We start from the raw sequence: 21105 nt of genomic DNA, 5'->3' as shown, positions 1-21105 counted from the left end.
GCCAGATTGAGAAGATCCTGCCTTGATAGTCTCCTGACTTTTAGTTTACAGAATTAATTATCAGTGACAGGAATGTCATGGAATGAATATGTAGCAGGAAGAAAAAAAGCAACAACAGGCTGAAAGACCTTTTAAAAACATATATTATCTTTTTGAAACCTGAAAAGTCAACCCCTTTATTTTGAAACAAAACATATACTTCACCTTAAAACACAAAACAATGAAATATAATAGAAATAGGAAACAGTGGCCTAAAATACACTCTTGGCATCACTTGGATATCTGACAAACACATGACCAAGACTGTGCTAATTGTGGGCATGTCCTAAATGTCTTTTAGGACAATTGCAAATGACCTTTTGCAATTCCCCGCCAGCCAGGGTTTTCTCTATCTTTAGTTTCAAGAGTTTATATAATGAAAACAATATAGTTTTTTCTCCAAATTAATTTATAGTTATTAATGGCTTTTTTTCAAACAGAATTCCTTTCTTCTTCTGGTTAAATTATCTAGGAGGGAGAGAATCAGATCCAAATCCAGAAGACAGGATTTTTTTTTTTTTTTGAGACAGAGTCTCTTTTTTTTTTTTTTTTTTTTTTTTTTTTGAGACAGAGTCTACCCAGGCTGCAGTGCAATGGCGTGATCTCGGCTCACTGCAACCTCCGCCCCTGCCGAGTTCAAGTGATTTTCCTGCCTCAGCCTCCCGAGTAGCTGGGATTACAGGTGCCTGCCACCATCCCCGGCTAATTTTTGTACTTTTAGTAGGATAGGGCTTCACCATGTTGGCCAGGCTGGTCTTGAACTCCTGACCTCAGGTGATCCATCCGCCTCGGCCTCCCAAAGTGCTGGGATTACAGGCATGAGCCACTGTGCCTGGCCTCAGAAGACAGGATTTGAATTCTTGCCTGGCCCCACACTTTCTGACACTAGTATCTTATTGGTTTTTCACCTATGAACAGTAATAATACTTATATTTACACAGTGCTTCAAATTTTACAAAGCATTTTGATATCCATTACTTCACTGGAGATAGAGATTGTGTTGAATGCATTTCAAAAATATTGGGGCCATTATAAGAAGGGTGAATCTATAATCTATATGCAAGCTACCAGTGATTATTTTTTAGGGTGCTGCCATAACAAGCATCGCCACATACTAGAAAGATCAGACTTGGGATCACCCGAGGTCTAGCAATTTTGTCTCTCTGCCGTTTGCCTTCACACAAATGTACCCATAAAGTAATAACCCGTATGTGTCAATGTCAGGCTAACAGCACTTTCTTTTGTTTCAGATCGGGCAGTACATCATGTCCCTCCCCCTGAATCTTGAGCCATTTGTGACTCAGGAGGACTCTGCCTTAGAGTTGGCATTGCACGCTGGAAAGCTGCCATTTCCTCCTGAGCAGGGTAAGCGGGGACCGTTTCTGGCAATGTTACAAGTCAAGTTGTCAGTTTCCGGGGTAGAAACTCCAGATGACACCTTATCCTTGGGCTCATTTGTCACCAAGCCCTGTTTTTTTTTTTTTTGTTTGTTTGTTTGTTTTTTAACCTTCTAACTTGTACTTTTTGTACAGATGCTGTATCTAAAACAATACCACAACTTGAAAAAATCTATAACCACATCCCACTGTGGAACACACTGGTATTTCCACTTTTGCTTGTGCCCTCTGGCTCTGCTCTGTAAGCAGATAGTATTTTGTTTGTAACTTTATGTTCTGTATTATTGTTATTATTGAGACAGAGTCTTGCTGTGTCACCCAGGCTGGAGTGCAGTGGCACGATCTCGACTCACCGCAACCTCCACCTCCTGGGTTCAAGCAATTCTCCTGCCTTAGCCTCCTGAGTAGCTGGGACTACAGGCATGCACCACCACACCTGGCTAATTTTTGTATTTTTAGCCGAGACGGGGTTTCACCATGTTGGCCAGGCTGGTCTCGAACTTCTGACCTCAAATGATCCGCCCGCCTCATCCTCCTAAAATGCTGGGATTACAGGCATGAGCCACAGCACCTGGCCCTAAGATGTAACTGTTTTCAGTTTCCTGTGTTTCCCATTGAGACCGGAAGCTTCCTGGTACTTTGGTGCATTCAGCAGCTACTGCAGGCCCGGTCACCCAGCAGGCCTGCGTTTTCCTTGGTGACCTCCTTTTCTTTTCAGGGGATGAATTGCCCGAGCTGGACAACATGGCTGACAACTGGCTGGGCTCGATTGCCAGAGCCACAATGCAGACCTACTGTGATGCGATCCTGCAGATCCCCGAGCTGAGCCCGCACTCTGCCAAGCAGCTGGCCACTGACATCGGTGGGTCCCCACAGGACAGGTGGTGGGAGGGACAGCTCTTGCCCGCTGCATCTGTCAGTTTCTCCTTTGCCCTCCAGGAATCTCATCCCAAGTCTCCCCTTAGCTTCAGCTGTGGATTTGGCTCTGAAGCTGGTTGAAAATTCAGGTTCTCCAGGCCCTGCCCCAGAGATTCTGACTTAGCAAGACCGGGTTGAAGCTTAGACATCTATGTTTTTGAAGAGGACTTGAGAACCATTGAGGGGAGCTTCAGTGAGATAAGCTTCAGTGAGTCCTGCAGCCTGGCCCCACCTGGCCCACTCCATTTGTACCATAATTCCCAACCAGTGTTTAATGAGCTCTTACTGCATACCAGGCATGCCTGGCGCTGGACCAAGCACTCGCACCCATCGTCTGATGTAATTCCAAACTCCCCTGTGAGGTGGGTGCTCTCTTCTCCATCATACCGATAGGGAACAGAGGCCCAGGGCAGTTGCATAACAAGGCCGTGTGGCCAGGGTCGCTCTGTGGTCTCCATCCAGATAGCATCCTGCCTGCCAAGTCAGTGGGCGTGTCCCCTCTGCTCCTGCCTGCCCTCTTCACTGGAGGGCCTCACTGCCCAGGTGTACTGTGAGCATGGGGCTACTGCTGGCGGGTGGCAGGGAGTCTCCCCAGTCTCTTGATGCCATTCCATTGCCTTGCCTGCTCTTTAGCCTAACGCACCTCTTGGGGTGGTCAGGAGAGCGGGTGGTAGAAGCCTGAAAGATCAGCTCCCTGGGGACACAGCCAGAGCTTCGTCCTCAGTGACCACAGGGCTGAGCCAGGCTCAACCGGCTTCTGGCTCTTGTTTTGCAGAAGAACAACTAGAAGCAAGGTGCTTTCCTCCAGGTCCCAGAGCTGTTAGTGATGGAGCCAGGCCTGGGATCCAGCTGTCCTGAGTTCCTGACCCCTGCTCATTTCATAGTCAGCTCTCAGCACTTACCAGAGGAACAGGCAGCCTTTTGGCTGTTTCCCTTCAGAGAAAGAGAGATGAGAGAATTCAAATGCGTGTTGGTGTTCCCTGTTAGTACAAGCAGCAGGGGGAAGAACTGGAACTAGTGAGTGGAGTAAAATGTAGGGATTGCCCCTCAGTTTCAGTTGTCCTTGTTATTCCTCCCTGTTAAGCTCCCCCTGCAGATTCATTTCTTCACTCATTCAGCATTGCTCGAGCATCTGTGTGCCAGCTGTAGTTCTAGGAGATAGAGACAACAAAGCTTTAGGCAGCTCCGATGCTTACTGAGCTTACACTGTAAGGATGTGAGGTTAGGGGCAGGGAAGGTAAGGCTAGTATATGAAACTGACAGGGTGTAAGGCGATAGAGTGGTGAGGTCTGTGGCAAAGCATGCACACCTGAAAGACAATCAAATTAAGCATGAGCACAAACAGAACAAAAAACACTGCTCGCCAAACAAAAATGTCCTAGTAGACTGTGGGCCCGCTGCTTGCAGCTCTTGGCTGACAGTCAAGTGGAGCTCACGGTTTTATGGATAAACTTGTAAAGGAGTAAGTACCTGCCTGGCGGCACCTCTGCTGGGAAGCAGCTCTTCCTGAGTCAGCCAGGACAGAGCAGGCATCTCCTCCCGGCCCTGCCCTGAGTTGGGCCTAAAAAGAAAACACAGGGGGCCGGGCACCATGGCTCATGCCTGTAATCCCAGCACTTTGGGAGGCCGAGGCAGGAGGATTGCTTGAGCCTAGGAGTTTGAGGCCAACCTGGGCAACATAGCGAGACTCTGTCTCTACAAAATATTAAAAACAAAACAAAACAAAAAACACAAGGAAGGTTGAGGCCTTGTCTGGAGCTCCACTTTAGTCAAGGAGAAGAGATGAACCCAAGATCAGAAAGTAGCCGGTGGTGGGGGCTGGGCGTGGTGGCTCGCGCCTGTAATCCCAGCACTTTGGGAGGCCGAGGTGGGTGGATCACCTCAGGTCAGAAGTTTGAGACCAGTCTGGCCAACATGGCAAAACCCCGTCCCTACTAAAAATACGAAAAATTAGCCAGGCGTGGTGGTGGGCACCTGTAATCCCATCTACTTGAGAGGCTGAGGTAGGAGAATTGCTTGAACCCAGGAGGCGGAGGTTGCAGTGAGCCGAGATCGCAGCATTGCACTCCAGCCTGGGCAGCAAGAGTGAAACTCCGTCTCAGAAAAGAAAAAAAAAAAAAAAAAAAGTAGCCAGGGGCATATCGGGTGGTGCTGTCTTCTAGTCTTTCCAAGCATGAACTGGGAGGAGCTGGAGAAGGCTTTGCAAGGCTTCCCTTGGGTTGGGTTGCATTGCCCAGGAAGGAGGGAAAGGCAGCACTGATGTATTGATCACCTGCGACACATCAGGTGCTCTCATGTTCGTTTCCCGCTTCATCCCCTATCCATGCTGCCTGATGGGTGGTAACTGTGTGGACAGACGGAAGCAGAGACTTAGGGAGGTGGAAGGGCTTCTCTGAGGTCACACCTGGCTGCACCTGGTTTGCTCCCCCATGCTGTCCGTTTCACCCAAGCTTGCCTGGTGGTTAGAACCACTGGGGTCGCTTTGTAGAATGACAGAACCCTAGAATCCTCTCTTGGGATGCTCATCGACCTAGTCTGGGGGTAGGCTCAGAAATCTGTATCTGACTGTATCCCCAGTGCCTCAGGGGTCATCTGGGAAATGTGGAAACCTGCCTTATACCAGGGTCCTACCCCAGACACTGTCCTTGTCTTCACTGCGGGGTTCTGGCAGGAGGTCTTTAGTAACTGCTCAGACAAGCTGGTGTGTCTCCTGACCCTCTGGGTTTTCCAAGTGGTCAGTGGATACACTGGGGTCAGGGCTTGGAACCCAGGAGTCCCCAGAACAGAGCTTTGGGTGAGGTCAGCTGGTCCTTCAGACTGGTGCTGAAGGCGAGTGTGTGCATGTGAGTGTGTATGTGTGTGTGAATGTGGATGTGAGAGTGTGTGTGCATGTGAGTTGTGTGTGTGAGTGTGGATGTGCGTGTGAGTGTGCATGTGAGAGTGTGTGTGCATGCGTGTATGCATGTGTGTGTGTATGTGTGTGTGGATGGGGATGGGAGTGATGTTGGTTAGTTCTTTATTAAATTAGAGTTCCTAGACTCAAGCCAAGCTCACAGTCTGGTCTGACACTGTGGGAAGAACCTGGCGAGTAAAGGGCCTGTTGAGGGCAGGGTTGGCGCCCCGCATCTAGGGACTTGGCAGGGCAGCTTCTCTGTTTCGTATTCAGGGGAGGCCCTGTGGGGCTCTGACCTGCTTGTTGCTGAGTCTGTGGAGCCCTGTCTGTCTCCTCTCCGCCCCCACAGACTATCTGATCAACGTGATGGATGCCCTGGGCCTGCAGCCGTCCCGTACCCTCCAGCACATCGTGACGCTCCTGAAGACCAGGCCTGAGGACTATAGACAGGTCAGCAAAGGCCTGCCCCGTCGCCTGGCCACCACCGTGGCCGCCATGCGGAGTGTGAATTACTGACCACACTACACACCCGACCACCAAGAGAGTCAGGGCTGCTGTTTCGCGACTCACCAGCACAGATTTGCTCAGAAACTCTGCCCAAGATTGGGCAGAAGTTACTTTAAAAAGACTTGGTTCGGCTGGGCACGGTGACTCACGCCTGTAATCCCAGCACTTTGGGAGGCCAAGCCAGATGGATCACGAGGTCAGGTGTTTGAGACCAGCCTGACCAACATGGTGAAACCCCATCTCTACTAAAAATACAAAAATTAACAACAGAGCGAGACTCCATCTCAAAAAAAAAAGACTTGGTTCATTTGTATAATCAAAAACAGTTGTAAATTAAAGATGTATTATTTATCAGAGAAGACTTTTTAGATAATTTTTTTAAAGTATCAGATCTTGAAAATGGAATAAATAACTACTGTGAGATGCAAGAAGACTGTTTCCTTCTTTTTTTTTCTTCCCCCTCACTCTTTCACCCAGGCTGGAGTGCAGTGGTGTGATCTTGGCTCACTGCAGCCTCTGCCTCCTAGGCTCAAGTGATTCTCCCCCTTCAGCCTCCCGAGTAGCTGGGATTACAGGCACCCACCACCATGCCCGGCTAATTTTTGTATTTTTAGTAGAGATGGGGTTTTGCCATGTTGGCCAGGCTGGTCTCAAACTCCTGACCTTAAGTGATCCGCCTGCCTCAGCCTCCTAAAGTGCTGGGATCACAGGCGTGAGCCACTGCGCCCGGCCTCTTACTTCTTCAGTGCATTTTTTAGTGCTTCCCACGTGTCTGCCATGTTGTGCGCACTGGGGATGTCTGGGGATATGGGTCCTCCCCTGTAGCTTATGTTCAGTGGGAGAGGGAGGGAGAAGAAGGTAAATGGGGGTAATTTCAGAGGTAAGTGCTAGCCAAAAAGCGGGTGTCAGGGTGGAAGCTGGCACTGCATAAAGTGGGCAGCCCGAGACCTACAGAGTAAGAGCCATGTGGCAGAGAGTGAAGGAGGAGGTGCGTTCAGGCCCAGGGAGTGGTGCAGACCGGGCCCTGAGGCATGTCCAAGGGCAGCTGGGGCAGGAGAGGAGGGGCTTCATGGAGGAAGGGGTGAAGCAGTATCCTGAAGAAGCTGGGGGCCAGATCATAAGGGGGGTCAGCCATGGTAAGGAATTAGGCTTTCACTTTTTTCCTTTTTTTTTTTTGAGACCCAGGCTGTCACCCAGGCTGGAGTGCAGTGGCACAATTGCAGCTCATTGCAGCCTCAAACTCTTGGGCTCAAGCAACTCCCCCGCCTCAGCCCGTTAAATAGCTGGGACTGCAGATGGGGGCCACCATACCTGGCTAATTTTTTGAAACATTTTTTGTAGGAACGGGATCTTGCTTTGTTGCCCAGGGTGGTCTCGAACTCCTAGGCCCAAGTGATCCTCCTGCCTTGGCCTCCAAAGTGCTAGGATTACAGGCATGAGCCACTGTGCCTGGCCCACATTTTTTCTTTTTTAAAATGTATGGTGTATGAACGTCAGTGTTAAGATTATATTTGGCTATAAGTAATGGAATAACGTAATTTGAGTGACTTAAACAGAAATTAATTTTTCTTGATAACAAGAAATAAAAAAGAAGTAAAAAGTGGCTGGGCATGGTGGTTCATGCCTGTAATTCCAGTACTTTGGGAGGCTGAGGCAGGCAGATCACCTGAGGTCAGGAGTTCGAGACCAGCCTGGCCAACATGGCAAAACCCCGTCTCTACTAAAAATACAAAAATTAGCTGGGCATGGTGGTGTGTGCCTGTAGTCCCAGCTACTCTGGAGGCTGAGGCAGAAGAATTGCTTGAACCCAGGAGGCGGAGGTTGCAGTGAACCCAGATCGCGCCACTGCACTCCAGCCTGGATGACAGAGTGAGACTCCATCTCTAAAAAAAAAAAAGATGGTGGCTATAAGCACTGATTTAGTGGCTAGTTGGAGTCAGGCCCTGTGATTTGAAACTTTGCCCCATGTGCTGGAGGCCTCATCGTGGGAGGTGACTCTTGCAACTGCAGGTGCTGCATCTGCATTCAGGGAAAAAGGAAGCAGAGAAGGTAGAGCAGCAATTCTGTCCCTTCTGTTATGCAAGTGGCAGCTTCCCTGGAAGCCCTGGCCAACCTTCTCCTAGCCCTCATGGCCGTTTCTCAGTCATGAGGCGTCCCCGCTACAAAGGAGGCGGGAAAGCCCAGGCTGGCTTCTACCAGCGTTTCAGCCTTAGCTACTGACGTTTTGGGCTGTACAGCTCTGTGTTTGACGCTGTTCTGTGCGTTGCAGGCTGTTTAACTTTCCTGACCCACTAGATGCCAGTAGTATTTTCCTAGTTGTGAAACCAAAAATGTCTCCAGAAACTTCCTCCAGTTGAGAAACACTTGCTTAGACCAATCAGGATTTATAGCCTGAGCTTGGGCTTATTGGCTGCCTTGATTGGGTTTCTGTTAACAAGAAAGAAAAGGGATGGCAGAGGTGCCTGTCACAGGGGCTGTCATTGGAATTGAGCCCTGCCTGGGTCTCAGGGGCTGGGCTGAGCTCTGCCTCTCTCTGGGATGTCTCACTTAAACCTCACCACGGACTGGGCATGGTGGCTCACGCCTGTAATCCTAGGGCTTTGGGATGCTGAGGCGGGGGGATCGCTTGAAGCCATGAGTCTGAGACCAGCCTGGGCAACATAGTGAGACTCTGTCTCTACAAAAAAAATACAACAATTAGCCTGCAGTGGTGCGCACCTTTGGTTTCAGCTACTTTGGAAGCTGAGGCGGGAGGATCGCTTGTGCTTGGGAGTTTGAGGCTGCAGTGAGCCAAGATTGCACCATTACACTTCAGCCTGGGTGATAGAGCAAGACTCATCTCTATAAAAACTTTCTAAAAATTATCTGGGCTTGGTGGTGAGGCACCTGTAGTCCCAGCTACTCAAGAGGGTGAGACAGGAGGCTCACTGGAGCCCAGGAATTGGAGGTTGCAATGAGCTATGATCTCGCCACTGCCCTCCAGCCTGGGTGACAGTGAGACCCTGTGTCAATCAATATATAAATAAATAAACAGACCTCACTCTAGCCTTGGGAGGCAGGGTGTCTTATCCACAGTATGGCGAGGTTTAAGGACTTTCCTAGAGCCATTCAACTACCACGTGGCAGGGCTGGAGTTCAGAGTGAGCCTGGTGACCGCGGCTCCTGTACTCTTGCCCGGCTGTCAGGCAGCCTTCCTCATGTGGGACACAGTGGGCACGTGATGGGACACCTCATCCCAGCGGACCAGCAGGTCACCCAGGCCAGCCCTCTGGAGTGACCCTGCCATCCCCAAGGCTGGTTTTTTTTTTTTGAGATGGAGTCTTGCTCTATCGCCCAGGCTGGAGTGCAGTGGGGTGATCTCAGCTCACTGCAACCTCCGTCTCCTGGGTTCAAGTGATTCTTGTGCCTCAGCCCCCCGAGTAGCTGAGATTACAGGCACATGCCACCATGTCTGGCTAATTTTTGTATTTTTGGTAGAGACGGGGTTTCATCATGTTGGCCAGGCTGGTCTTGAACTCCTGACCTCAGATGATCTGCCTGCCTTGGCCTCCCAAAGTGCTGGGGTTACAGGCATGAGCCACTGCACCCAGCCTCCAAGGCCACTCTTGAACCAGCCCCACTGGGCTGCCAGGGCCAGTGTCCCACTGGCTCTGTCCTCACAGGGCTTCCCACACATGCCATCCTCACATCCTCAGAACCAGTTTGGCTGGCCCCGACAGCATCAGCTTCAAACCCACACGAAGAAAAATATTTTGGTTTCTCATGTGGTGGATCACAGGCTGTTCCTGGCAGGGTTTGAGCCTGGCTATTGCCTCGAAGAAGCGAGAGCCAGAAACCTGGAAGGTGACACATGCTGTTCGAAAGTGGAAGCTTTGTGGTGAGCTTTGTGCTGGGCTCATGAGAGCTACTGGGCTGTGGAGTGGGACAGGCTTGGGCTTGATTCAACGCTTCGCCACCTCCCAGCTGCTGTGTGACCTTGGAAAAGTCACCTCACCTCTTTGCGCCTCATTTCCTAATCTGAAAGCTAGGAGTCAAAATGGTACGTAACTCATAGGGTTATTTGAAGAGCCACTGAAATACAGTGGTGGTGGCCACATGTACACAATGTTCATTTCTTTTTTTTTTTTTTTTTTTTGGAGACAGAGTCTCGCTCTGTGGCCCAGGCTGGTGTGTAGTGGTGTGATCTCGGCTCACTGCAACCTCTGCCTCCCGGGTTCAAGCAATTCTCCTGCCTCAGCCTCCCAAGTAGCTGGGATTACAGGCATGCGCCACCACATCTGGCTAATTTTTGTATTTTAGTAGAGATGGGGTTTCACCATGTTGGCCAGACTGGTCTCAAACTCCTGACCTTAAGTGATTCGCCCACCTCAGCCTCCCAAAGTGCTGGGATTACAGGTGTGAGCCACCGCGCCCAGCCCACAATGTTAATTTCATAGTCTTCTGGCATCTGTAACCCACCTTTCCTTTTGGGGTAGAGTTGGGAATTACAGAATGCTGTTTTTGGGCAATTTGGGTTCTGCCAGCCTAAGTTTCCAGCTGTAAAAAAGGGATCTCAGAGTAGGAGCAGGACAGCATTCGTCTCTGCTAGCTCCTGAGGGCAGGGGAATGACTTGGAGCCTGCTTTTAGCGATGAGGCCGTTGCACCACAGCCTGGCCCTCACGGCCCCCTGAGAGCAGGGATGGCAAGCTGATGCTCACCCTCAGCCTGGTCCTGACTTCACAATCTACAGGCAGCTCCACAATGTCTCTGGACAGGACCTCTTACAGGTGTCTGTAAAGGGCCGCCCTCCATAGATTCACTCAGGGCCAGCCAGGCAGCATCTCCATCCATTCCCTGTTGCCGTGACCTGTTCAGGATGATCGTGGGCCCTGGGTGGGTCCAAACAAGCCTCGTTCTTGGGGCTATTGCTGGGAAAATGTTCAGGAAGAGCTTTCTTCCCCCTGGGATTGCTGTGCTGAGGGGACAGGGCTGCAACTGCAGGTGTAAAGAGATATTCAGAAAGAACAGCACATAGAGGAAACCTTTCTAAGAAGGACGGCAACACAGAATCACCAGATAGGGCCAGGCGTGTTGGCTCACACCTGTAATCTCAGCACTTTGGGAGGCCGAGGCTGGTGGATTGCTTGAGCCAAGAGTTCAAGACCAGCCTGGGCTACATGGGAAGACACCCTCTCTCCAAAAAATACAAAAATTAGCCAGACGTGGTGGTGCATGCCTGTAGTCCCAGCTACTCAGGGAGGCTGAGGTGGGAGGATTGCTTGAGCCCGGGAGGTCCAGACTGCAGTGAGCCGTGATTGTGCCACTGCACCGCAGCCTGGGCAACAGAGTGAGACCCTGTCTCAAAACAAGAAAAAAAGAAACCTTAGGCCGGGCATGGTGGCTCTTGCCCGTAATCCTAGCACTTTGGGAGGCCGAGGTGGGTGGATCACCTGGGGTCAGGAGTTCAAGACCAGCCTGGTCAACATAGTGAAATCCCGTCTCTACTAAAATGTAAAAATTAGCCAGGCGTGGTGGTGGGCGGCTGTAATCTCAGCTACTTGGGAAGCTGAGGCGGGAGAATCGCTTGAACCCAGGACGCGGAGGTTGTGGTGAGCCGAGATCGCATGATTGCACACCAGCCTGGGCAACGAGCAAAACTCCAACTCAAAAAACAGAAAAAAGAAACCCCAGATCTAGGCGAGCCCCTGCGTACAGCCATGCCTGAAACCCTTTTACTACAAGAGCTAATGAATTCCCTTTGTAGCTTAAGCCTGTTCAAATTGACATGTAACTGAAGAGCTGTCATGCGGGCTAGATAATAATGCCCCATAACTTCAAATAAGACAATAAATACGAAAGCTCTGGGCTCCTATAAGGGACTGGTATTGTTATGACCATTGGCACCCACAGGGTGAGGCTGGGGTCTCAGCTTTGTCACGTAAAAACCTCGAGTACCTTACTTCACCTCTTAAGCCTCAGGGTTCTTACCTGTGCAATGGGATGCTATTATACTATTTCTCAGTGGTTATGAGAATGAAATAAGATTTAAAAAGTTATTGGCATAGTGCCTGGCATATGATAAGTACTTGATCCAATGTAGTCCTTGTTTAATAACAACAAATGGTAACAGTGATTGTGGCCACAACTACTACTGCTAGTAATAAAAGCGGTAATCACAGTAGTAAGTGTGGTAACCCCCAAGAGTTGTGGGCCCAGCCTGTGGACTAGCCAAGCCCAAGCTGGGAAACCCGGTTTCCTACTCAGCCCTCCCTACTCAGCCCCTAGCAACGTTGCCTTTGACTGAAGTGGCACCGACTCTGTGGCACCTCCTTCTTCCACAGGTGCCATCCTGAGCACTTGATGGGAGGCCAGCTTGTTTACCTTCCAGACCAAGGGACGCAGGTGACCTAGGCCAGGAAGGCTGGGCCCTCAGAGGCTCAGGCTCTAAGCCAGCCTCTTCTTCATCACCAGGGGCCCGGTAGGTGACAGCAGGGTGCTGCAGTGCTGTGTGTGCACCTGCCAGACCGTACTCTGGTGACAGCTCTCTGATCTCTCTTTGGGGACCTTAAGATTTTGGGGGACTGTATTTAGCAATTAAAAATACAGAATGAAAAAAATTAAAATTAAATGTTAATTTAAAAAAATCAGCCAGGCATGGTACTACACACCTGTAATTCCAGCTGCTTGGGAGGCTGAAGTGGGAGGATGGCTTGAGCCCAGGAGTTTGAGGCTACGGTGAGCTATGATCATGCCGTTGCACTCCCACCTGGGCGACACAGTGACACCCCATCTCTATAAAAATATATATGTATAAAATGCTCAAGAAGAACAACAAATGATTTATTTGTATGTGTCTCTAGTATTGCATGGATGTACATATACTAAAAAATCAGTTTTTCAGCTGGGGTCGGTGACGCATGCCTGTAATCCCACCACTTCGAGAGGCTGAGGCGGGTGGATCACCTGAGGCCAGGAGCTTGAACCAGCCTGGCCAACATGGTGAAACCCCATCTCTATTAAAAATATGAAAATTAGCTGGGCATGGTGGCATGCACCTGTAATTCCAGCTACTCGTGAGGCCAAGGCACGAGAATCACTTGAACCCAGGAGGCAGAGGTTGCAGTGAGCCAAGATCGTGCCACTGCACTCCAGCCTGGGCAATGACAGTGAGACTCCATCTCAAAAAAAAAAAAAAAAAAAAAAAAATCAGTTTGTCTATCTGAAATTCAAATTCAACCAAGCAGCCTGATTGTTATCTGGCAACCCTGGGTACTGTGCCCCCAACCGCCCTTGGACCATGTGATTCTCCTGGGGGCCAAACTGGCTTCAGGTCTGGGCAGATGAATTCAGGTGTGACCAATCAGAGCAGTTTATCTAACTGGCCACACTGACTGGGTCAGAGATGGGCACACAACCCAGGCAGGGATCAGTGAGTGTCGGCCTGGGAGCTGGCAGTGGAAGGAGGGGCTTGAGACCCTTTCCCTTAAACCAGTTTGGGTCTCTCTCAAGCCACTATGGATGCCCTTCCACCATCAGGGCACCTCAGCTGCCCAGTCAAACAAACAACACAGCTGGACTCAGTATTTTCTACTTTTATTTTCTAGAGTAAATCAGGTACCACTTGGCAGGGTCACCACACCTGATGCCCTTCCATCTCTCCACCACCCCTGCCCCAGAGGCCAGCCAAGGCCAGGAAGGAGAAAACCACATGGCCCACCCGCCTGTTCCTCTCTGGGGTGGATGGAGACTGGCACTGGGAGGGAAGTGGCCTGCCACCAGGAGAGGGTGTTCCGAGGGGTCTCCAGGGCCTGGCCGGGACCAGGATCAGGACAGGTAGGGACGAGGGTAGCAACCAGGTGAAGATACAATTAATTCCTGCATCCTGTACCAGCACCGTGATTCTACACAGCCCTTGGCCAGGAACGGGCCAGTTGCTGCTGGCCTCTCTGTTGAAGGATGCAAGCTCTGGCCTGGAGAGCTCCCCTCCCAACCCTTCAGAGAGGGCACCATACAGTGAAGCTTCGGGCAACAGTCTTGGCTGCTCAGTGAGTTCGAGCCGCCCGGGATGGGCAGGGGCAGGGTTAGATGGCATCGCCCTCACTGTCAGACTCGATGACGTCCAGCGGCTGCAGACGCAGGGAGTCGTAGTTGGGGGGCGGGGTGCCCGGGATGGGCAGGGCCTGCTCACTGGGGTAGGGCCCGGTGTTGGGGCTGCGGGGGGCCATGTCAGGCTGGAAGCCGAAGTTGGTGTGGGCCTCCACCAGCTCAGCCACGGTGGGCGGTGGGCCGGTGTAGCTGGCTTGGGCTCGCCGCTGCCGTAGGCTCTTGGCCAAGGCCACCAGCTTGATGATGGTGATCCACACAAAGTCGATGATGATCTCCCCAAACTCGATGAGGCACAGCACAGAGCCCCCCATCCAGAAGCCAAACTGGCCACCCAGATTCGAGAGCAGCCAGACGATCTGTGGGGAACGGGGAGCTGGGGTGGGCTCAGGCCACACATTCTTGCCTCTAGCCCAGCCTCACAGCTTCCTGGGAGGTGATTCTTGGGTGGGAACGGGACGGGGTGACCATCTTGGCCCAGGGGAATAACTTGGGACTGCCTTAGGGATCTTCCTAATTCCTCCCTAGGGCTCAGAACCCTTCCCCCACCCTCAGGGTGCAGGGGTCAGGGCAGGGCAGGGCAGGGCTGGGGTATCGGGAGCCTCCTAAACTCACGTTATTGGCTGCTGATTCTTCAATGGTGCGATAGTTAAATTCTTGGAAGTAGATGTTGAGCTTGACAATTCCCTTCCTGCAGGAGGCAGCGAGAAGGGCCGGGACTAATGTATCCCCCTTCCAAACAGACAGACAGACACACACACATGCACATAGACACATGCACACACATGCACGTGCACACACCCACATGTATGCACACACATGCACCCACACACCTGTGCACACATGCGCATGTGCACACACGCCCACAGGAAGGCAGCCAGGGATGGCCGCCCCAGCCCTCCTCTGTCCTGAGCTTCTCTCATGCATGCCCCCATGAGTGGGGAAGTCCAGACAAGAACTGCAAGTGCAGCCCTTCCCAGCCCCTCTGGGCATCTCTGCCCAGCACCCATCCTATGGCCCCCTTTCTCCATCCCTTGCCTTCCAGTTCCCTACAGGACACTCTGGCCTGGGACAGCCCCAAAGATCTGCTCTGAGCTCCCCACTTTGTACCCTCAGGGTGGCCTGGGCTATACACAGTGACTCTGCACAGAGCTCTTCACTGAGGCTTGAGCACCTTCACTGCACCTGGGACAGAGAAAGGTGGCAGTGTGGGCTTCTGCTCCCACCTGGTGGTCCTCAGAAAGGCTGTGCTGTCTCGTGCCTCCAGACTTTCAAGCTTTGTCTTCTGCCTGGACATTGGTACCTCTTCTTATTTGAACAGTACTTACTCCTCCTTGGAGAGTTCACTCAAAGCCACCTCCCTACGCAGACCTCCCTTATCTCTCAGGCAGACTGAGGCTCCTTCCCTGCTGTACTCCTAGAGTAGGGGGCTTGTACAGACCCTCCTCTCCTTAAGCCCTTTTTGCATATGTTTGCCCCCTAGACTCCTGCCAGCTTGGACTGTGTGTCTTTCTTGTGCTCAACTAGTGTTTGTGTTGAGTGGATGGAGAGATCCATGAATAAACAGAGGATGGCTGGGTGCGTGGGTGGGAGAATGGAGGGGTGGATGATGGAGGATGAATGGATGGAGGATGGCTGGATGTGTGGGTGGGAGAATGGAAGGGTGGATGATGGAGGGATGAGTGGGTGGAGGATGGCTGGGTGCGTGGGTGGATGATGGAGGATGAATGGGTGGAGGATGGCTGGGTGTGTGTGTGGATGATGGAGGATGAATGAGTGGAGGATGGCTGGGTGTGTGTGTGGATGATGGAGGATGAATGAGTGGAGGATGGCTGGGTGTGGGTGGATGATGGAGGATGAATGGGTGGAGGATGGCTGGGTGTGTGTGTGGATGATGGAGGATGAATGGGTGGAGGATGGCTGGGTGTGTGGGTGGATGATGGAGGATGAATAGGTGGAGGATGGCTGGGTGTGTGGGTGGATGATGGAGGATGAATGAGTGGAGGATGGCTGGGTGCGTGGGTGGATGATGGAGGATGAATAGGTGGAGGATGGCTGGGTGTGTGGGTGGATGATGGAGGATGAATGGGTGGAGGATGGCTGGGTGTGTGGGTGGATGATGGAGGATGAATGGGTGGAGGATGGCTGGGTATGTGGGTGGGAGAATGGAGGATGAATGAGTGGAGGATGGCTGGGTGTGTGGGTGGATGATGGAGGATGAATGGGTGGAGGATGGCTGGGTGTGTGGGTGGATGATGGAGGATGAATGGGTGGAGGATGGCTGGGTGTGTGGGTGGATGATGGAGGATGAATGGGTGGAAGATGGCTGGGTGTGTGGGTGGGAGAATGGAGGATGAATGGGTGGAGGATGGCTGGGTGTGTGGGTGGATGATGGAGGATGAATGGGTGGAGGATGGCTGGGTGTGTGTGTGGATGATGGAGGATGAATGAGTGGAAGATGGCTGGGTGTGTGGGTGGGAGAATGGAGGATGAATGGGTGGAGGATGGCTGGGTGTGTGGGTGGATGATGGAGGATGAATGGATGGCTGGTTGGATGGACAGTGACAGAGGGAAGCACAGGCTCCTCCTTAGCAGGTGGTAGACTCAGAGTCCCCGTGGCTGCCTTTCCTCTCTCTCACTCCTAGTGCCTCCTCCTCGAGACTTGCTCCTGGGTCTGACCCATGTGAGAAGGTGTCTGAGGAGCTGTCCTGTGTCCAAACTCCTGCCCCGAGTTTCTGGACCCTTCCCTGTCTTCCCCAGCCCCGCCCAGGCTCAGGCTCACCTGCTCAGGGTGATATTGGTGCTTTGGTCCCGCTCCTGAGACAAGACGTGGAAAATCCAGTCCTGGAACCCAAGAAGGCGGCTGCAAAAGTTGCCATCTGCAGCATCCCTCCCAGTCGTGGCCCTGCTCCCTGGGGGAGGTAGACCACAGCCCTGTCCCTTCCCGAGGCCCCCGGGGGAATCACAATTTGGATGAGGAGCAGGAGGAAGGTCGTAGTGGAAGCTGTGGCTGCTGTTCTAGGGAGAAAGGACTCGGGCCTCCAGACTCTTCCCCGGCGGGCCTGGCCACCCTGCCCGGCTCTCTCCCGCCTCTGGTCCTCACACTTCCTGCTCCGTCTGCCCAGAATCCTCCCCAGCTCTGCCTATGACGGCTCAGCGTCTGCCTCCAGGTGTCAGCCCCAATGTCACCTTTTCAGAGAGGCCTTTCCTGACCACTCTACCTAACATGCTTTCCCAGAAGCTGGGCACGGTGGCTCATGCCTGTAATCCCAGCATTTTGGGAGGCTGAGGTGGGAGGACCGCTTAAGGCCAGGAGTTCAAGACCAGCCTGGGCCACATAGCGAGACTCCATCTCTACAAAAAGTGTAACAATTAGCCAGGCCTGGTGGCATGTGCCTGTGGCCCCAGCTGAGGCCCACAGCTGAGGCAGGAGGATCACTTACGCCCAGGAGTTCGAGGCTTCAGTGAGCTGTGATCATACCACTGCACTCCAGCCTGGGCGACAGAGGAAGCCCCTGTCTCCAAAAATAAAAAATAAAGTAAAAATACAAAAATAAAGTAGTTTCCCCCAGTTACTCTCTCCCATAACCTGTTTATTTATTTCACAGCCATAAGCACACTTTGAAATGATTTTATTTCTGCTTGTGTTTGGCCCTCTCCTATTAAAAGGATTATGTCTGCCTAATTCTGTGCTGTGTACATAGCACAGTGCCTGGGAGAATACTGGTGGAAGGAAGGAAGGAAAGAAGGGAGGGAGGGAGGAAGAAAGGAGGAAGGAAGGAAAGAAAGAAGGAAACAGGGAAGTGGGGAGGGAGGAAAAAGGAAGGAAGAAAAGAAGGAAGAAAGGAGGAAAGAAGGAAGGAAACGAGAAGGGAGGGAGAAAGGAAGGAAGGAAGAAGGGAGGGAGGAAGGGAGAAGGAATAAAGGAAGGAAGAAGGAAGGAAGGAAGGAGGAAGGAAGGGAGAAGGGAAGGAGGGAGGAAGGAAGGGAGAAGGGAGGGAGAAAGAAAGGAAGGTAGGAAGAAGGGAGGGAGGAAGGAAGGGAGAAGGAATGAAGGAAGGAAGAAAGAAGGAGGGAGGAAGGAAGGGAGAAGGGAGGGAGGGAGGAAGGAAGGGAGAAGGAAGAAAGGAAGGGAAAAGAGAGGAAGGAAAGAAGATGGAAGGAAGGAAGGAATAAAGCAGAGAAGGAAGGAAGGAGGGAAAGAGAGAAGGAGGGAAGGAGGGTGGGAAAAAGGCACCCCCTCCAAATTTCCAAATAGCCCACATCTTATGCCCAGACTTGTCCCCAGCCAAAAGTGGGGGCCAGGAGCTTGGCCCCCAACTGTCTCACCTCGGAGGCCTCAGAAGGCCAGTCAGCCATGGAGATGGTCATCTTGTACTGGGTGTCACTGAAAGAGAAGGCCAGGCCTGTTGTGATCCCTGTCAGTGATGTCCCTCCATGCCTGCCCGCTGCTGTGCCCGCCCACCCGCACTCACTTGCAGGACTCCTTGCACATGCCAATGCAGGTCTCTCTCTGTGCCACGCTCATCTGCAGATCTGAGTAGCAATGGGCTGCGCAGGAGACAGAGAGGCGGCCAAGAGATTTAAGGGGGCTTTCTAGGTGCCCCTGTCCCCTGCTGAGCCTCTGGCTGGCCCCTCTGCTGTCCTGGCCTTGTGGTTAGGTGGCGGGAGGAGGTGTCATGAAAAATCATGGCTTCCCACCCAGCTCCCGACCTCCAGCCATTTCACCCCAGCCTGGCCTGGGGCCCAGCTCAGGGGGGTCAGGAGGCTCAGGGCTTTCCCTTTGCCGGCCATCCCCATCCCTGCCTGGTGGACAGAGTTATGGGGTCATGAACAAAGGGGGGGTGACTGGAAGGAATAACGTTTTCCCATTTAGTTTGTGTTGGTTGTAAGTGGTGAGTCTCTTGCTGACAGCATTCTTTTTATTCTCTCTCTCTTTTACTTTTTTTTTTCTTTCTTTTTTTTTTTAATAGACGGGGTTTTGCCATGTTGACCAGGCTGGTCTCCAACTCCTGGCCTCCAGTGATCTGCTCGCCGCAGCCTCTCAAAGTGTTAGGATTACAGGCATGAGCCACTGCACCCTGCTGACAACATTCGTCGGTGGTTGGACTCCAGACCGCCAGGGCTCCCAGGCCCCAGCTCCAATTGGTTGTGAGCCCAGCAGGGCTCTTCTTCCTGCTGTGACTCCAGGTTTCGAGTCCTTGGAGGCCACCATCATGCTAATGGCTTCCTCACACTCCCCTCCCACTCAGCGCCTTGCAGAGAGACCCAGTGAGCCCACATAGACATGAACACACCTGCTGAAGATGGACACGTGGCCTTATACATACATGCGCGTGCACACACACACGCAAAGTGCCCAAAAGCCAAAGTGCACAAATGCAGATCCTGGAAGTGATTTGTGCCTGTGCATAAACTACATACAGCAACCCACCACAGTCACAAACGGCTCCTGTGCATTTGGACGCAAGCATGGAAATGCCTTTGCACTTGTGCACTTGGAAACATGAGAGCAGGTGCACACTCGCCAGTAGCCACATGCCCAGGGTTGCGCATGTGCGAGCATTTGTGTGGCACACAGACACAGGCCCACAAGGACACGTGCATCCTATGCCTATGTGTTTCAAGCCCATGCTTCATGAAATTGAGGAGCAGAGAGAAGGCTGGGTTCCTGCAGAAAGGAGGCCTGGGTTCCTGCAGTAGGAGGGACCTCAGACTGTGGAGGAGCCACCCTGGGCACATCTCTGGACTCTGCTGAGGGCACTGAGCTCTGTCTCCTCCTCTGTGTCAGAGCCTCTGTGGCCCCAGCTGGCTGGAGTGCCGATCCCCCTGTGCCTCTGCTCACCCCAGTCTGGGAAGTCCCGGTTGTTGCAGTATTTCTCCCCATGGGGCAGTGGGTACAGGTAGTGGCCACAGTTGCAGTTACGGATCATGTGGTCTTGGAAGCAGGAGCGAAGACAGGCCTGGGGAGGGTAGGGGGTTCATAAGGAGAGAACACAGGCATGGTCAGTGATGTCCCCATCCCAGCACCAGGGGTGTCCAGAGAAGTGATGCCCAAGTTAAGGGAGCTAGGGGAGCTGGCGGAGGTGCTCCAGGGCTGAGAAGCTGTGGTGAGATGACTGGCTGCAGCTACAGACCCCACAGTCCTGAATGAAATATTGATACATGCAATAGCTTGGATGAACCTCAAGGGCATTGTGCTTAGTGAAAAAATGTCAATGTTAAGAGGTTGTGTACCACATGTCTCCCTTTACAAACGTTCTCAAACTGACAAACCTATAGAGATGGAGAACAGATTGGTGGTTGCTAAGGGACAGGGACTAGGGTAAAAGCATATGGATGGAAATATAGAGGGGCAGCAGGAGGGAGTTCCTTTATAATGATAGACCAGTTCTGTATCTTGATTGTAGTACGGTTACATGAATCTATACATGAGTTTGGATTGCACAGACACCCCTCCCCACCCCACACATAAATGAATGCATGTTAAAACTGGTGAAATAAAATCTGTAGTCTAGTCAACAATTGTGTACCAATGTCAATTTCCTAGTTTTGACATTTTGCTTTAGTTATGTAAGATGTCACCATAAGTAGAAGCTGAGTGAAGGGCTCAAGAAACTATATGAGGGCCAGGCACAGTGGCTCATACCTGTAATCTCAGCACTTTGGGAGGCCAAAGTGGGTGAATTGTTTGAGCCTAGGAGTTCGAGACCAGCCTGGGCAACATAGGGAGATGCATCGCTACAAAACAATACAAAAGCTAGCCAGGCATGGTGGGTGTGCACCTGTAGTTCCATCAACTCAGTTGTCTGAGGCAAGAGGATTGCTTGAGCTAGAGAGGTTGAGGCTGAAGTGAGCGAAGATTGGGCCACTGCACACCAGCCTGGGTGACAGAGTGAGACCCTTTCTCAAACAAACAAACAAAACAAAACAAAAACACACCAAGAAAAGAAACTCTATGTACTAATTTTATAACTTCTTATAATTATTTCAAAATAAAAAGTTAAATTTAAAAAAATTGAAAACCAATGATCTAAGCTTCGATCTCAAGCTAGAACAAGAACAGTAAATTAAACCCAAATAAGTTGGAATGAAGAAAATAATAAAGAGTGGGGATCAACAAAGTAATGAAGATAAGTTTTTTAATATAAAGTTTTGATCTCTGGTAGTGTAAGTTCTCATTCTTCAAGATTATTTTAGCTATTCTAGGTATCTTGCGTGTCCTCATAAAGTTTAGAATTAGCTTGTCAAATTCCACACATAAAAAA

The 21105-nt window shown here is 51.5% G+C and overlaps 2 protein-coding genes across 3 annotated transcripts in view; one reads left to right on the top strand and one right to left on the bottom strand.

Annotated features, from left to right (window-relative positions):
- Positions 1–6182, top strand: part of COG7 (component of oligomeric golgi complex 7) — a 62585-nt gene extending 56403 nt beyond the window's left edge. Inside the window, exons 14-16 of one of the 2 annotated variants that reach the window (XM_054533012.2) lie at positions 1290–1404; positions 2155–2298; positions 5597–6182. In XM_054533012.2, the coding sequence (XP_054388987.1) occupies positions 1290–1404; positions 2155–2298; positions 5597–5763 (426 nt within the window). In that variant the 3' untranslated portion in view covers positions 5764–6182. 2 annotated transcript variants of the gene reach the window in all.
- Positions 6183–13316: 7134 nt separating this feature from the next.
- LOC129050880 (amiloride-sensitive sodium channel subunit beta-like) lies at positions 13317–19770 on the bottom strand. Its single transcript, XM_054534408.1, has 7 exons — positions 19683–19770; positions 18313–18388; positions 18167–18224; positions 16620–16681; positions 15064–15126; positions 14453–14528; positions 13317–14196 (listed from the first exon to the last, which is right to left on the bottom strand). Exons 1-7 carry the CDS (start codon positions 19768–19770, stop codon positions 13816–13818), a joined length of 804 nt encoding a protein of 267 aa, XP_054390383.1. The 3' UTR covers positions 13317–13815.
- Between the last annotated feature and the right edge of the window lie 1335 nt (positions 19771–21105).

The sequence above is a fragment of the Pongo abelii genome, chromosome 18, assembly GCF_028885655.2.
Source record: "Pongo abelii isolate AG06213 chromosome 18, NHGRI_mPonAbe1-v2.0_pri, whole genome shotgun sequence".
NCBI lineage: Eukaryota > Metazoa > Chordata > Mammalia > Primates > Hominidae > Pongo > Pongo abelii.
This window is presented reverse-complemented; position numbering and strand designations above follow the sequence as displayed.

Bases quoted from the DNA above. Each gene is read 5' to 3' on its own strand.
- LOC129050880 (XM_054534408.1), bottom strand. From the start codon at position 19,770: ATGATCCGTAACTGCAACTGTGGCCACTACCTGTACCCACTGCCCCAT. The intron at 18,389-19,682 runs GTGAGCAGAGGC...TCTCCTGCGCAG, and splicing joins CCGGGACTTCCCAGACTGGG to CCCATTGCTACTCAGATCTG. The intron at 14,197-14,452 runs GTGAGTTTAGGA...CGTTCCCCACAG, and splicing joins AAGAATCAGCAGCCAATAAC to ATCGTCTGGCTGCTCTCGAA.